The 16,890-nt window shown below is 46.8% G+C and overlaps 2 protein-coding genes across 2 annotated transcripts in view; both read left to right on the top strand.

Annotated features, from left to right (window-relative positions):
* LOC117890856 (5-hydroxytryptamine receptor 2A) overlaps positions 1–11,117 on the top strand; it is a 64,467-nt gene extending 53,350 nt beyond the window's left edge. Inside the window, exons 8-11 of the mRNA XM_034795942.1 lie at positions 3,889–4,149; positions 8,245–9,126; positions 9,805–9,926; positions 11,036–11,117. Coding sequence (XP_034651833.1) covers positions 3,889–4,149; positions 8,245–9,126; positions 9,805–9,903 — 1,242 coding nt within the window. The 3' untranslated portion in view covers positions 9,904–9,926; positions 11,036–11,117. The remainder of the gene's footprint in view (positions 1–3,888; positions 4,150–8,244; positions 9,127–9,804; positions 9,927–11,035) is intronic.
* A 1,972-nt stretch (positions 11,118–13,089) lies between these two features.
* On the top strand, positions 13,090–16,364 carry LOC117891452 (nose resistant to fluoxetine protein 6). The gene is made up of 8 exons (XM_034796933.1): positions 13,090–13,626; positions 13,697–14,051; positions 14,452–14,513; positions 14,579–14,888; positions 14,966–15,182; positions 15,247–15,434; positions 15,494–15,965; positions 16,043–16,364. Exons 1-8 carry the CDS (start codon positions 13,368–13,370, stop codon positions 16,262–16,264), a joined length of 2,085 nt encoding a protein of 694 aa, XP_034652824.1. The 5' UTR covers positions 13,090–13,367; the 3' UTR covers positions 16,265–16,364.
* The last annotated feature ends 526 nt before the right edge of the window (positions 16,365–16,890 follow it).

Genomic DNA, 16,890 nt, shown 5'->3' with positions numbered 1-16,890 from the left:
CCCTCCCTCTGGCTCCTGTTCAACTCTCTTGTTATTCATGGGGTTACTTTTACTTCGTTCTCTGCTAACTAAATGCTTTCAAATTGAAAATTGCTTTCCTGCTACTTGACGAGGGTCCCTCACATGGCGGCAGGGCAGCATCAGCAGCATCACACACAAAAGAAATATCCCTCCGCCCTCCCCCCACCCGTCGCGCTTTTCAGCTTGTGTTGTGCGATGCCTAACTATAGTACATATAACTATTCCGGTGGGAGTGGACATGGATTTCAAGCTAATTGCATTTGCTTTCGGTCTGTTTATTGGGCAAATTACTAAATAATTCGATGGTGCAAATGATTTAAACTGCAGTTGTGGCATAATCGAATTCCCAAAACTATCAAAAGTTGCCAGTACTGAATAATTTAGCCCCAAAGTCATTCTCACAGTGGGTTTGTAATTTTAATTGAAGTGTAGTTTTTAGTACACACACACACACGCACACGCACACACTTGGTGATTTATCAATTAACATATGACAGGGTGGACGGGGGACAGCAAATGGCAAATGGCAATTAAGGGAAATTCGATCAAACATGTATTATCTGTATCAATTCGGCTATTGGCACTGTGTCAGAGCCAGTAGATGTTATTAATAATTCCCCAACAGAGGCCACCAAATGCCCAGGGACAATCACTATATGCAGATGGATGCGCAATGCTTGTCCGCCCACTAACCTGACCAACTTCGTGGCCATTACATTTGTAACAACATCTCGAACTGATTGCTCCCGATATTGACATTATGTTTCATAGCCAAGCAAACATGTGACAAAGGAAGTCAAGAACCCGGCAGACACATGAGTGAGAAGCATATTTGTCCTGCGCAACATCTGCGACACATGACGGCGACGTGTTTGTGTCTATCGCCAGAGAGCAAAAATATTCATACAAAGAAAACGGAGAAAACTGCACAGCAAAAACTCTGAACATTTTCCAAGAATTAGGTGGGAGATATCAGAGAAAACTCGTTTAAGTTTCGAGGTGGAAGCATAGCTGAAAAAATACCAAAAATTAAACAATCGGAAGAAGGTTCCAGGAAAGAAATTCTAATAACTAAATTCCAGAAAGGAAATTATGCAAGGGATACTTTTCAAAAATTAAACGGAAAATATTTTGAAAAGAAAAGTATAAAGTAAAGGCTTCTGGTTGCTCCTAACTTTTGGGAAATGCTGCTTTTGCCATTAAGTTTTCGTTATCAGCAGCTGCTACTCCTCTCCCTCACACAGCAGAGAGCGAGATCACCAAAACAACACCATGAGCGCCGTTTCTCGAACATTCCATGCTCTCTTTCTGGTGTGCTCTCATTTGACTTTGGCTTTTGTGTTCTTCCTCTCCTTCGCCAAGAGAGCGCACAATCGTGCGTTTGCTGGTCACTTGTAAATGCAACGGTGAATGGTGAGAAGGGGAAAGCGCTGTACACCTGGGTTGCCATGTGTTGGGAGAGCGGAGAAGAAGCAGCTAGAGACAAAAGCAAATGCAGGGGAGAGGGAAGAAAGAAGAAACCAGTGCCCTGGTGTAGACATATTGCTCTCCGCCAATGTTCTTTACAATATAATGTGTGCAGGAATTTATATTTAAATTTTTATAGAGTCAAAGAAATGTTTTTCTATCACATATCGCTGGGTAGCCGTTCTTGCATTTGATTTCATTTTATTTATTTGAGATTTATTTTTATTTCCTTACTGGCTTTCCTGCTGGCTGTCCTGCTGGTCCTTAGCTCCACTCAAGTCGTAAATTTTGTTGGCCAGTGTAGTTAATGCCAGGGCATTCTTGTCACAGACAGGGCCGACATAAATCGCATGAAAGGCACATTATTGAATACACACACGCAGCGGCACACGCATGTTGGCCGTACGTACATATTTTTATACGAATACGTACACATACATATGTAATGTATGTATGTATGTTTGTATGTGTATATTTAGAAAGCTGAACACATGTCCCAGGCAAGAAAAACAATTAAATAAGAAAACAATTTACATAAATTAGCCAAAGTGCCAAAAATGGCTAAGGACACAGACGGAAAGACAGGAGGACAGGCAGAGAGCAAGACAGAAGTGTATCGTTTATGCGAACGCTTAAATACAAACAAACAAAGAATCATAGAAGGCAGCAAGGAAGCCAAGTAGATGTGAGAGAATCGAATGGCATAGAAAGCACATCTACATAAAATACACATTGGGGCCTTGTGAGGTTATCCTCATCGTTATCGTTATTGCCGGCCTGGCCTGGCCTGCTGAAAAGTATGCCACACAAGTGTCGAGAACGCTTATCGCTCTTATCTCCCTATACGCGCACGTGGTAAGGCCTGTTCGTGTGTGTGTCTTTATTTACTTTGGTATTTAAGTAACACGCAAGTACTTAAGTTTTTGCCATCTTCCAGCGACAGCATTTCCCTTGGGAGAGTGCGAGAAAGGGCGGAGAAACTTCCCTGTTCAAGGCATCTCCCATCTAAATATAAAATGTTTACCCGAACATAAGCATCAATGATAAACTTCTTGGCCTTGGATCTAACAAAAAATGTAGCTCAAATTATGAAAGAATCTCGTCTGCCGCTGCTTCCCTGTTATTTATTAATTTGCGACTGGCCACGGGGCCAGCCCGAAGGTCTGTCTCGTGTCCTCTTTCTGTGCGCCTAATTAAGCTTAAACTCTTTAATATTTAATAAGCCATCTGACCGGCCGTAGTCGGTAGCCCTGACATCTACGTCTCCGGAACCCACAAGACACTTGAGGAAAAGTTTGTGCCCTTGGGCGAGAAGCAATTTCACCCACAAAATAAAGGTCACATGCATAGAGGAGCTGTAAATCCATTTAATACTATTTGCGCAAATATTCACACCATTTCTCGGATGTGGATGAAGCGGCGGCACACACTCGAACCCGAACCCGAACCCGAACCCTTTTTCGGGACTGCTCCTCAAGTTTCCGCACACGAAAGCAAAATCAGCATAATTTTATTTATTTAAAGCAATATCGACTTTCCAAAGGGTCAACAGCCACGACCAAGACGACAAAGATGACGATGCTGCTGTCCATGTTGTTCGGGGCAAAGGGTTCGACTACTCAATTACTTTAATTTGGTGGGACTGAAGGCAACAAAGAATCAGTGGCAAAAAATGTGTTACCAGAACTTTGATTACACTGTCTCCTGACAGGCTCCTCTACGGAAATTCTTAGCCAGACGATGATTAAGGAGCAAACTCTAATTATGCAAAACACTTCATACACAGTCAGCTTCCGTAGCTCAGCTCGCAGTTCATTCTAAATAGCCTGCCAAAAATAAGAAAAGGATTCGCGGCTGTTGGTTAAGTAGAAAAATCAAAGAGGTCAAGCGCTGGGAGCAGTCAAACGTGAAATTTATTTCGGGCAGGGCGTGGCTCTGGGCCTTCTGGTGGGGTAAGAGGCTGCTCCTTGGGTGACTGTAACAAATACACACAATTTATTTACGGGACGGGAACGGCGACGGGAACGGGCACCAACTTACATATGCATATGGCAGAATGGGCAGCGCGGTGGGGCGAAAAAGGGGCACCGGATCGGATGGGATCTTAAGGCTCGGGACTGTGGCGTTTGATATGCGTACAAATTGCGGTTTATTGAAGCGTGAGGCCCAGAAAGCAAAGCAGAAAGAAAATGCAAATGTCGCCCCCACTCCCATTAATGCTGTGCGAAGAAGTATGAATTTAATTTGAAGTCATGTACAATACAGGTCAGGTCAAAGGCAGCACGGGCACGGGCACAGAGCAGAATGCAAAAATCAATGCAGATTGAAGCTATAGAAACAAGTTGTTAGCATCCTCTCAGCTCTCTTACTCATTCTATATTTATGTTGCCTCTCTTACAGCCGGATGGAGGTGCGGCAACAGATACAAAACTTAATCGACTGCGTCTACGCCTTGGAAGATTCTCCACAGCCAAGACCAAGGGCGGAAACCTGGCAGGAGGAGCTGGTGGCGGAGCGGCAGTGGGAGCAGCAGGAGGCGGCGGATCCGCTGGCACGGCCCTGTGCCTGGTCGAAGGCAACTCGACAAATACGGTCAACACTGTGGAGGACACCGAGTTCAGTAGCTCGAATGTGGATAGCAAGAGTCGTGCTGGCGTCGAGGTATGTACCAGAATGACGAGATGAGCAGCAGCAGCAGCAGCAGAAGCATTACACACGTACACACGTAGACACACATTTTTGGGTTTAAAGCAAATTTCATAACGCCTGACATGTGCCCAACGATCTGAGTTGAGGCTTTGCTTCCTGTTTCCCAGAGTGCACGCACGCACACAAACGAAGCCGAGGCACACGCACAGACACACACACAGCCACACAGAGGATAAGCTGACCAAAAATAAACCCACCAACACCAAGCAAATGGATGGAATGGATGGATGGAGTGGATGGGATGGATGGATGGGTGATGGCAGGCGACTTCCACTTCCACTCCCATCTCCCATCTTCAGCTCATTTCTCTCTGTTTATTATCCAACTATCGTATGCCCTCTCATTCGGCAACCTTCGGGGGATTCAAATGATTTTTCCTCTTGGCTACCTTTTCGGGGAGTTTTTCTTTATATTTGCCTGGGGAACCCTTCGGGGTTCTTTGCCTCTGCTAATGTCTCATTAACCTATCTCCCATCCCAACAATATGCACTTGAGAATTCCGTGAGCAATATTCTTGGATAATGATCTGGGCTCTTCGCTTTGGGAGTTGTTTTTCTCTTTTTTTCGCACCAGCGAATCTTAATGTACATTTTGGTACAAATATTCCACGCTATTTCCGGTAATATGCTAACGTAACACATTCTGGTGGATATTCTGTTCAAAAACTAAGAGAAATCTGACTAATGTAACCGAAATGTTGATTGTAATTTGATGGGCGGGCAAAGTCTTAAGTGCACGGATAAGAAATACAGCCCACAGAAAGACGGGGCGGGGAGGCACTGTCCCGTCCACTTGAATCGCAAATCCAACCAAATTACCCGCCACTCGACAGAAATGTCAGCGATAAAATGCAGGAAAAGCTTTCTGTTTATTGGTTGGTGGATATGGGGCAGGGTTCGGGTATGCTGGGGATTGGGGATTGCGATTGCCTGATGCCAAATTTGTATTTAGCCGCATTTTATGTACTTCAATTTTAGGGGCAGCGATTTTATGGCTAAAAAATAATCCAACCGGGGGCCACACATTCAATAATAACACACATTAAAGCGGAGCCGGGAAAAAACCATAAAAGAGCAGAGCCAAAATAAATTGCTTGAACGTTTTGTTTGCATTGCCACAAGGCAGGCAGGCAGGCGGGCAGGCAGGCAGGCTCTCCGTTTGCTACACTGCCACTGCCACGGCCACTGCCTCTGCTGGAGACGAGAGGTGGCAGAGTAAAGTCGAGTGGTCAAAGGTCAGGGAGCAGAGCAGAGCCAAATCGCCAGGTTCGTGCCGGTTAAGTAATAGCAAAGTCAAATATAAGCTGTCACAAGGATACGCTTCCTTCCTTCCCTGCACAGACAGCAACAGAAAAACAGAGAGAAGAGACAGAGAGGTGGATGGCAAGAAGGAGTACGAGTAAAAACAAAATAGCAACAGTCAGTTAAAGGTGAATTAAACAGGAGGTAAGACACATACACTAATCGACTCGGGGAACACTAATTTGTTTGAAGATCTCACACCTACTCTCTGTATCTCTTGCTTTCATTTATTTTGTATATTTGCGGCGTGACAAACTCCTCACCTACTGCAAAATATATACCTTGGGACTGAAAGTTGTGAGACTTTTGGCTCTTCGAATCCCGAATCATTTGGATTCTGGGGGTGTGGCTGGGGGCGCCTAACAAGGCACTCAATACGCTTGAGTAATTGAAGAAAATATGTTGATGGCTTATGGCTAACAGCTTTCGTTTCCATTCGCTTGGCCAAAATAACAACGCCAACTGTATTTGGTATTTGCCTTGGCATTGCTTTCCCTTCGTACACCCCCCACACCCCATGCCGGGGCTCGGTTCCACCGACACGCACACAATCTTGTCCATAAGATTAAATATTTACTTGGGAATGGCTTCTGCACACCTCTCATTCTCTCTTGCCTGCCCCCTGCCCCCTGCCACCGTTTGCAAATAAGTGGACAGCCGAATAAATAAGCAAACACACACAAACACACAGGCAGGGCCAAGAGCAAATATATAAATTTATTATTATAGTTGTGTGTGTGTGTGTGTGTGGCTTTGTGTGTGAGTGTGCGTTAAATATGAGCCAAAAGTCCGACCAAGCTGCGTGCATGCGCCGCTGCAAACAAAACAAAGCAAAAAACCAAAACAAACAAGAGAGAAGAGAAGAAGCGACGCAGAATGAAAGCAAAATGTAGTGGAATTAAATCGAAACAAATGCAACGGAAGAAAATATTTGTTAAGTTTTCCCAGTTACATTTCCCCGAAACGCAGTGCTTAATTTATGAATCTCTGCTGCCGCAACAATGCACCGCCCATCCTTTTTAAAGTGCAAAAATTGCAAAATTCTTCGGGCTGCACACACCACCCCCCGCATTGTTCCCCTTTGTTCGGTGTGTCTCTGTGCAAATTAAACTACATTCTGTCTTTGCAAGCTTTGTTGAAGGTTTGTTGGCTTCTATTCTGCTTTGATTTTTCGTTACCTTCGGCAATGCCCTGCCTGTCGCCTCCCGTTGCTTCTGCCTCATTTCGCCCCGCACTGTTCTCAAAGCATTAAAAATTCTATGGCAGCGTTGGAGAGAGAGAGAGAGAGAGAGAAGTTTCCGAATTGAAATTGAAAATGGTCGCAACTAGAATTTGTTGGCATTCGTTTCACAACACTACAAAGGCTGTAACAAAAGGTTGCAAGCAAACAAAACACACACACCCACACACACACACACACCGTCCACATATGTTTCTTATTTCGCTTTTGTCATGGACAATTTGCCAATGGCCATTGAATTTAATGTCCAGTCCTAAGCCCCGACCATTGTTGGCAAGTGCATTTTTTACTTTGCTCTCGAATTTGAATGTCTTCCTGTTGTAGTCCCTGGGACCACGGCCAGGGCACAGCCATTACACACGCTTGTAACAATATGCGCCGCAATGTATTATGCTATCAAAGTCGTTAAATTCATTTGGTCCAGGCACCAACAGGCCATTAATTGAACATGGCCTTAGTCTTCCTTATTTAGTAGTTACCTTTTGCCGGCAAGTGACGGACAGCCTGCTAAATATAGAAAGATAATTATCCACTTAATTGATCACCGTTTGCACTTTGTTGTGTTTCACCATCGATAACGATATTGTAAAAGTATGTTGCGATACTGCACTATCGATAGGATCGCGATGTTTCCAATTGTTTGTATTTCAGACTCTGTAATGAGTAAACTTAAACCAAAGTAATTCCAAGTGCATCGCTTCATTATACATACTTCCCGATCGCAATTTAAAATCTCCCCCATAAAAAATGAATATCGATCGTGTCGTGGCAATACTATCGGCTCCTAGTGAGGGTCCAGGGTCCATCCTTAATTGTTATCGCTGGCTCCATGTGGCTCCAGCTGTGGCCCGTAGACACAATTTATAACACATAAAGTTAATTTTAGCACTTCACGCTTCTGCACATAATGTGGCCAGCAGGCCGTTGTGCCACTTCCGACTTGCCCACACCTATGCCCGTCTCAAATTACAGGTGATTATATGAATTTTAGTGCTAGGCAAAAGCCCCGGACCCCAACCGGCACGGCACCATCGCACCGCAAATATGTAACATCCGACAAATTGGCTCGAGTAGTCAGCCCTTTCTGCAGGCACGGCACTCTCTCTACACTCTACGCTCTACTGTGTGGCGCTGCCTGATAAGCAGCAGGAATAGCCGCTGGGGGTCGGGGCTTGTGGGTAGGTTTGCAGGGCCCAAAATGGCCAACAAGCTTAACGAAAGCAAATATTTGCACACTGATTTTATTCATTTACAAAATTTATAACCTCCGCTTCCACTGGTGGCGGTAAAAGTGCCATGAAATTGACGAGCCAGCCAGCTGCGGGAATGGGAGGGAGCAGAGCCTGGGACAGAGCCCTACTAAATAAATTTATGAATGCAATCCGAATGATTGGTACGCGCGTGTGGCCAGCGCTGATTTAAAATGCTAATTTGGCGTATGAAATTTGACTTTGGCCCTCTCCCAGAGCGGATCTGTTTTAAATGTTGAACTCTCTTCACTTGCAGGCACCCAGCACATCGGGCAACCAGATAGCCACCGTCTCCCACCTGGTGGCCCTGGCCAAGCAGCAGGGCCAGGCGGCAGCGAAGTCGGTGGAAAGCAATGGCGCTGTAGAGATTGGCAGCGGTGGGGAGCACGAGGCAGCAGCCACAACCGCAACATCAGCAACGCCGGCGGTGGCCACGGGCATCACAGCATCAGCAGCAGCAGCGCCAGCAACGGCAGCCGCATCCCCCACAGCAGCAGCAGCAGCAGCAGATGGGGAAAACAGCGAACAGGGCAAGGCGAATGGCTCGGGGGCTGCCGTGGAGGTGCTCGAGGATCCTCAACTGCAGCAGCAGCTGGAACAAGTGCAGCAACTACAAAAAAATAGCAAATCCGGTGGCGGTGGTGGGGGGGCGAGCACTTCGAATGCCACAACGATTACATCAATATCAGCACTGTCCCCGCAGACGCCCACAACGCCGACAGTGGGTGGCGGCCCTGGGGCACCGCAGGCGGCCGGTCCGATGACAGCCAAAACCAGTACGCTGACAAGTTGCAACCAGGAACATCCGCTGTGCGCCTCCACCAGCTCCATGCCCGTGACGCCCGAGCCGCGATCCAAGCAGCTCCCGGGCTCTGCTCATCCGGCGGGGCAACAGCAGCAGCTGTCGAGCATTTCCAATCCCATGCAGAAGGTGAACAAGCGCAAGGAGACGCTGGAGGCGAAGCGCGAACGGAAGGCGGCCAAAACCCTGGCCATCATCACGGGCGCATTCGTGGTCTGCTGGCTGCCCTTCTTCGTGATGGCCCTGACGATGCCCCTGTGCGATGCATGCCAGATCAGCGACAGCGTGGCCTCGCTCTTCCTCTGGCTGGGCTACTTCAACTCCACCCTGAATCCGGTAAATAAAACAAATACTCGTGGGCCAAGTTGGTGCTCAATTTATTAAGCTTGAATTTAGCGAATGAGCTATTGGAATTGCCATTTCTGGTTGTCCAGGGGGCACACATTGTGTACCTTCAGCCATTTCGAGATGCAATGCAAATGATATACATGCTTGCAAAGACCCTTAGCAGTGGGGCAGTCCTCGGCGGTATTCAAAACATCACTGGCCTGGCACTCGATGCAAAGGTCGTTCAAATGGTTGCGGCAAATGGGGCAAACATCGTCTTCGATGTCGTAGGACCAGACTGCAACGGCGTTCCAAATTTTCACAGCAAAGTGTGGCAATTTAGCGATGCCCTTGGCGCTGTCCAATGGCGGCTGCTTATCAGCTTCCTCTTTGGTTGGGTCTGACATTTTTATTTGCCGATTTACGAAACTGTTTAGCAATGATGTGCTGCCATCGGAGTGTGAAATGAAAAAGAGGCGTGCAAAAACTTGCGAGAATCTGAGGTGGTCAGCTCTGACAGCAGAAGCCAAGATAGCAACACATTTGCAGCATACTGAAGGAACTAGTTCTTTTAATTGTCTTTTGGTATTAAATGCATATAACTAATTATTTCGATAACTTTAATCCACCAATTACCGATTCAATGCAACTCTGGTTAACGCTAACTTGATTATGAACATCTTTCAGGTCATCTACACCATCTTTAGTCCGGAGTTCCGGCAAGCCTTCAAGCGCATTCTGTTCGGCGGACACCGGCCCGTCCACTATCGCAGTGGGAAGCTTTAGATAGTGCACGCGAAGAGGCGAAGGTGAGTTCCCATTCACTGCTCTTATTACATTATCGCGATACTCTTTTTGCAGCTGATCCGGGGGAACACGCACACCGAATTGCATTCGCTTTTATGTGTTTCCAATTTGTGTCTGCGGTTTCAATTTTCCATCGACCTTATCCTGAAATTGATATTGCCACCGTTGAGTGGAGTGTTTATTCGAATTTGAGGTCAAGGATGTTTTCCGCTGCTCCTCTCGTTGGGCGCGCAAAGTGTTTCGCTTTTGGCGTTCAATTTTCCCTGACATGGCGGCGACTGTAACGGCAACGGCGACGGCTACAACGAGCCGCGTTCGCATTTGGCTGGCAGACAAACACCATTCTGCTGCCATGGATTTGGATGTTGAACGAAGAGGGCTTGAAACAATTCGCCAACTGTTGGGTGGGAGGCAAAAGTTTGAGCAGGGCGACGGATGGGTGGGTGGGCCACTCAACTGTGGCTAAAATGAAAGTTTTATCAAACCTTTATCGGTGCTGTCATCTGCATGCGACGATTTGGATTTGGTCAATGCAGCCACCGGATCCGGATGGGCCAGCACAAGCAACTCCAGACGCCAGCGGCCATTAGAATTATGCCACAATGCGAATTACATTTGCATGTTCCCAGAGCCCTCCATTGCCCACTACCCCACTGCCATATACTGGTATGGTATGGTATGGAATGGGTGGGAATGCTTATCTACAAAGACGCAAGGGGCGCACAAGTTCTCCAGCAGAGCAACAGCTTTGAATAGTTCCATTTGCATTGCATTGTGGAGTGAGAATGGGAGTGGGAGTGGGAGTGGGAGGAAGGATGGCTCAGAATTGGAGCAACTGAAGCCAAGCCGTGCCGAGTCGGCCCATCTGCATGTGGCAGCAGCTAAATCCCAGCCATTCATCCATTCATTTCCAAAGGCAACATGAAAGTTAAATTAAGTAACATTAATTTCGAACATTTCTGCCAAGTTTGGCGCCTGTGCATTTCAATGAACTTTTCCGTGAATAATCGGATATAAAAGTTTTCCCCACCCACGCACACACACACACACACACACGCACACGCACAAACACTTTACTAATGAATCTTGTAAATTGGACTCCTTTTTGCAGACGCTTCTGCTAAGCCGGCAAGTGGATGCAGGTCTTGCCTCTTCGGCGGTACACAACAGATATTCGGGGGCAGAGAGCAGAAAAACAAATTGTATACTAAAAGATGACTTCCGATGGATGGATGCACGAACCCAAACCCAAGACCTAGAGCATAAGAGAGTGTAAATAGTTGAGCTAAATGTGGTTAATTTAATGTTTAAACGTTTATGTTTTCCCTATGCAAATACGAGTACTTACTATAATTATAGTTAAATCGCTGTTAGAACTAGCTAAAATTTGTAAATGCCAAGTGGAGACTGTTTTTGGATGCAAAGTGAAGCGTTGAATTGATTGAAATGCCACCAAGAAATACAAAAATCAATAGATATATAATCAAAATAATTAGTTTTAAGCGGTTAATCCCCCCCATAAACCAGTATATATAAACATAAACATATTTGTACACTTACCGCTCTCTAATTCCTAAACTTTGTATGTGTTTTTGAACTTGATGTGAACTGTATAGATAGAGGCCATAAATCTATAGCTGATAGCGTTCGTTCCCTCTCTCTCTGGAACGTGTATGGGAACCAAGGCATTGGAATCGTTATAACTGAAGCGAGTACTCGATTATGTATGTATTTAATGTATATTATCATGGCTATATATTAGAGACACTCAATGTGTGCAATGATCTACGCCATCGGCAATGCATGTTAGGCTTAAGTGAATTTGTTGAGCATCGTACTATACTGTAATATCGATAGATTGTAATGCAAGAATCAGTTTAAATGAAATTTAAACGTATTGTTAAAGCCACACCTAGGTAAATTACTAGTGTACATTTAAAGTTGTTGTATTATGACTAATACTAAGTACGAGTTGGTTATTATGGGCAAGGATTTCTTTGAATAAGATGGCATATAGTTAGCATATTGTTCGCTTGCCTGTCTCGGGCAGCGAAGACCTGTAATATTTGGAGAGCAAACTACTTTCGGGAAAAATGGGTAAAACATAATTAGCAAAACAAAAACCAGACAGACGCGCGTAAAGCAGGCGACAGACGCGGCACACATTATAGTTAAGATTAAGCGAATATCACAATATTTCACAAACTACTCGAAACCGAAATCAAAACTCTATGAAATCTTTAAGCAGAAACCATTTCTTAGCCACTAAGTGTTTACCCGATACATAGTACATACTCGTACGTCGTCTATCTATATGGATGTAACAATAAAAGTCCAAAGTCAAGTCCGACGTGTACCATGCCAAACAATAGTTCTGAACAACACCCACACAACTTAACCAATCAAAAACTGCCAAAGGCACTTTCTATTTCATTTCGTTTGAGTTGATTTCAATGATTAACTTTAATTTCAAACATTGGCGCGCATTTAGGAGAGAACTATTGCTTGGCATGAGAGACAATTGAGACTTAGAGCCACTCACTCATCATCAAAAACAGGCATAAGTTATACTAACGAAATTACTATTAACTAACATTGGCTGCAAATTAAATAAAACTTAAATTTCATTCAAATGATAATTGATACTACGTAGCAGCAGCTTTTTTTCCGCTTCAATTTATATTTTTAGACAGTTGGGAAGAGATTCTTGTTGTGTTCAAAATCGGATGCGCAATACGAGTATGTTTACGATGAGAACTTCCCCCCCACCGCCTCAAACAGTGACGATTGCCGGCAGATTCCAACAGACTAATGATGATATCGAATTATTTGCGTTGTACTTCCCCACGCTGTATATTTCCAGTTCAAGCTAGTGTTCTATACACTGAAAAAAAAGATAATTGGTGGGTGCTTAATTGGGTAATAATTTGTGTAAAGATTCCGGGACTGTGCAGTGTATAAAAATTAGTTAAGTATCCGCTTGTCATCGGCGCACTTCATTCATCAGCTGTGTGTGTGGCATTGGATTTAATTTGGCATTTGTATCGGTCAACGACCCAATTCATTAACGATTACGTGAGGTAAGCCCCTCGTCATAGCCACTATCTGATAGCACATGTACTACTCGTGCTACGTACTAACCCAAATAATATCGAGATGGCCTGACAGAGTGCTCAGCTCAGCGTGATGATGATGCCTTGCCTTGAGTGGTCCAAGATAAACCGTTGCCAGAGAATGCGGCGTGCGGTTATCAATACAAAGTGCATTGCAACACCGAAGGGGGCCCAGCCCTAGCCCAAGTGCTAGCCACTTCGATTAGATGGAGCCATATCAGCGCAGAGTCAGAGCAACAGCAACAACAGCAAGAGAAACAGCAATAGCACGAGCAATAGTAGTCACCTGTATAAATACGAACGGCACTGTCACGGCCTGAGCACACGGCCATGGCATCTACCCAACTACGATCGTCGCTCTCCTCCACGCTCGGGCAGTGGCTGCTGCTCGCAGCACTGGCCGTTGGCTCTGCAGGCGCCTACAGTTCGGGCAATCTGCTGGCCTGGATGCAGCAGAGCAATTTTGGCTATCAAGTGCTCCATCAGGCGATCAGTGACAACCAAACGAGCGCCTCCGAGGCAGCCTGCGTGCAGGAAGTGCGCCTCCTGCTATTGGCGGCAGAGGCCAGAGCCCTGCCTGCACTGCGGGGTAAGATTTGGCGCTGAAAGATTAATTGCACTTCGATACTGAGCAACCTTTCTTGTGTCCTTCTCGGCAGTCCTTGATGCTTGGGGTAAGTTTCCGCAGGGCCTGCTCTATGGCCACTTCACGGACATGGGCAACTATGACTCATGCCTGAGCAAGGACCCCGTTGGAGGCAGAGGCAAGTACTGCCTGACGCACATACAGTTCGAGAGTTTGCTGCTGGAGTCAGTGGGGTCGAGTGCCCTCACATTGAGCATTGGCACGTGCATCCCGTCCACCTGCAGTGCCGCCCAGCTCAATCGCTGGATCAACGACTACCTCCAGAACATGTTCGGCCAAGAGAGCGACACGGGCGTCACTGTCGTGCAGGAGAATAGTTGTGCTGTGGCCCAGCGCGAGCCCATGACCGGATTGGACTGGTTCGCAGTGTAAGTACAGATCGGCAATCGAAAGCATTGCGTCATGGATAAAAGGGAAAGTAGCTGAGAGTCAGATATTGGATGAGTCAGAGCCCACCAATTATTGGGCTACTTGAAGGTGAGCTCGGGAGAGAGGTCGTTGACTTGCCGCCGAACTTAATTAAGTGTTTGTTTGCAAAGATATTGCACAACAATCATTCGACTAACAGGTTGAGTGTGAAGTATACAAACTGCTCAAAGTGAATAACAATAACAATACACCGAACGATGTGTGTAGCTGCGTAGCTTGTGAAACAGGTTTGAAAACCCTTAGCTAAAAAAGCATTCATAATATTTAAGTCTGCCTTTGAAGTTTGACCCAATTTTAATGACCGACATTTACATTTGGTTTTTATTTGCATGTTTGCAGTGTCCTGCTGATTCTCTTGGCCATTCTGGTGCTCCTAGCCACGCTGCTAGACCGTGCTAAAGGTGAGTCAATATTGTTCTTACAGGCTTGGCACACATTTAAAATGCATTTTAAATGATTTCAACAGCTTCGAACAAACTGCTGAGCTCGTTTTCGCTGCGGCAGAACTTGCCACAGCTGTGGAGGATCTCGGAGAGGGTGTCGCCGCATGTGATACCATGCCTGCACGGCATTCGGTGCCTGACAATAATCTGGATTATCTTCGGCCATGGCTACATGTTCCTGCTGCTGGCGCCCAGTGTGAATGCCTACGAAATCGTAGCCTGGGCCCAGACACCCTTCTCCATGGTGCTGCAGAGCGGTACCATCTCGGTGGACACGTTCTTCCTGCTCAGCGGCCTGCTGCTGGTTATGAGCGCTTTGCGAGAGCTGGAGAGGTGTGTGTTGTGTGCCATTCCTCGTGCTGCTGCTGCCCATGTAGAGCTCTAATTTATATTCTGGTTTGCCCTTGCAGATCCTCGGGACGCCTTCACGTGCCGCTTATGTACCTGCATCGTGTGGTGCGTCTGACCCCAGTCCTCGCGCTGGCCGTTCTCCTCTTCATGACGCTCTTTCCACGCCTGGGCAGCGGTCCACTCTGGCAACAGTTCACCGCCTCCTCGCAACTATGCAGTGACACCTGGTGGGCCGCCTTGCTCTATGTGCAAAACTATGCGGCCCCCGGACGGATGGTAGCTACCACCACTCTCAGTTACTCACCCACGTTTCTCCTCTGACAATCTCGCCTCATTGCAGTGCCTGGGCCACTCCTGGTACTTGGCAGTCGACATGCAGCTGTATGTCATCTCGCCCCTCCTCCTGATCGCACTCTACAAGTGGGGCCGAAGGGCTGCCGGCGCCATAGTTCTGCTCATCCTGCTGCTCTTCGCCTGCCTCTTCAGCATTATCATGTTGAACGAGCTGCAGGTATTCAGCCGCAACGGGTGAGTGTCCGCATACCCAGCTGAGGTCTAAGTTGTATTTCTTTCTTTTCTTTCAACAGCAACCTGGGGGAGGACAGCCCACAGATGCGGCTCATTTACTACACCACACACGCCCGAGCCATGCCCTGGCTGATCGGACTGCTCTTTGGCTACTATCTGCACATCGAGGGCGGTCGCCGGCGACGCCTGTCCAAGTGGCTGGCACTGCTGCTGTGGATAGTTGCTCTTAGTCTGTTTGCTACGGTCATCTTTGCAGTCTATCCGTACACGCAGACCGGAGCGAAGGGCATCTCGCCACTGGCTGGCGCCTTCTATCTGTCCTGCGGTCGTATCGCCTGGCCGCTGAGTCTGTGCTGGCTGATATGGGCGTGCCAGAACGGACTGGCGCCCGTGGTTAACAGCCTGCTCAGCTGGTCCTTCTGGCAGCCGCTCTCCAAGCTCTCCTACTGCCTGTACATCTGGCACCTGATGGTGGAGACGGCCAACGTGGCACGCAGCAAGACAAGTCTGCATTTCTCCAACTACGATGCAGTAAGTCGCTGCATAATATTCGCTTTTTTGCAATCACTTCTTAATGGATTCTCTCTCTCTCTCTCGCTGCCCTGCAGATCCTACGCTTCTGGTCGGACTTTGGCATCACGCTGTGCGTCTCCACACTGATGTATCTGTTCGTGGAAGCACCGATAGCCCGACTCGAAACACAACTGCTGAAACAGAGACGGAGTCCAAAGCATGATGCAAGATCCCCGACCAACGCTGTCGATGCAACACCCTCGCCAGACACTGCCCCACCCACAAGCATTTCACGGCAGAATCTAGTCGTGCCCTGAGCGGGCCGTGTTGATTTCCGTTTCAAGTTCCTGTTAAATGTATAAGCAAAAATAAATTAATCTTGCATGCAAGAACCTTATGTCAGTGGCTTGCTGAATCGCTCAACATGTGAGTGTATGTTCCCATTGATTACAACAGAAAACTCTCAATAGATTCTTTATTCGAAACAAATTCCGCTCAGTTTAAGGCACGTAGCCGCTAAAATGGCAAAGTAAACCACTTGTAGGCGACTTCTAACGGCGTCCGATAAGGTTACTATACGCCAGGGCTCGGCACCCATACAATTAACGAGCCGTTTTTGCGTTTGTGTGTGAAAACGCACTCAAAACGGAACATTTCACTTTATTGGTATTGGTACGAATCACTGTCATACGCGTGTACGTGAGGGCAGCGCAGCAGCAGCGCATTTTTCCGCACCCCAGGGATAGGGCCGTGCCGAGCCCTGCTATACGCTGACGACGACGCTATCGGTGATTGGCCTAATTGTGAAAACTAAAGCAATAAAAACGAGAAGGGACGTGTGAGACGCTTCTTCCGCGTCACAACTTTTATACCCAGCACTCAGTACTACATCTGCACCTTAGCGGTGTTTTGTCAAATTTTGCATTTTTCCTTCATCTGTCGT

The sequence above is a fragment of the Drosophila subobscura genome, chromosome E (genome assembly GCF_008121235.1).
Source record: "Drosophila subobscura isolate 14011-0131.10 chromosome E, UCBerk_Dsub_1.0, whole genome shotgun sequence".
Classification (NCBI taxonomy): Eukaryota; Metazoa; Arthropoda; class Insecta; order Diptera; family Drosophilidae; genus Drosophila; species Drosophila subobscura.
This window is presented reverse-complemented; position numbering and strand designations above follow the sequence as displayed.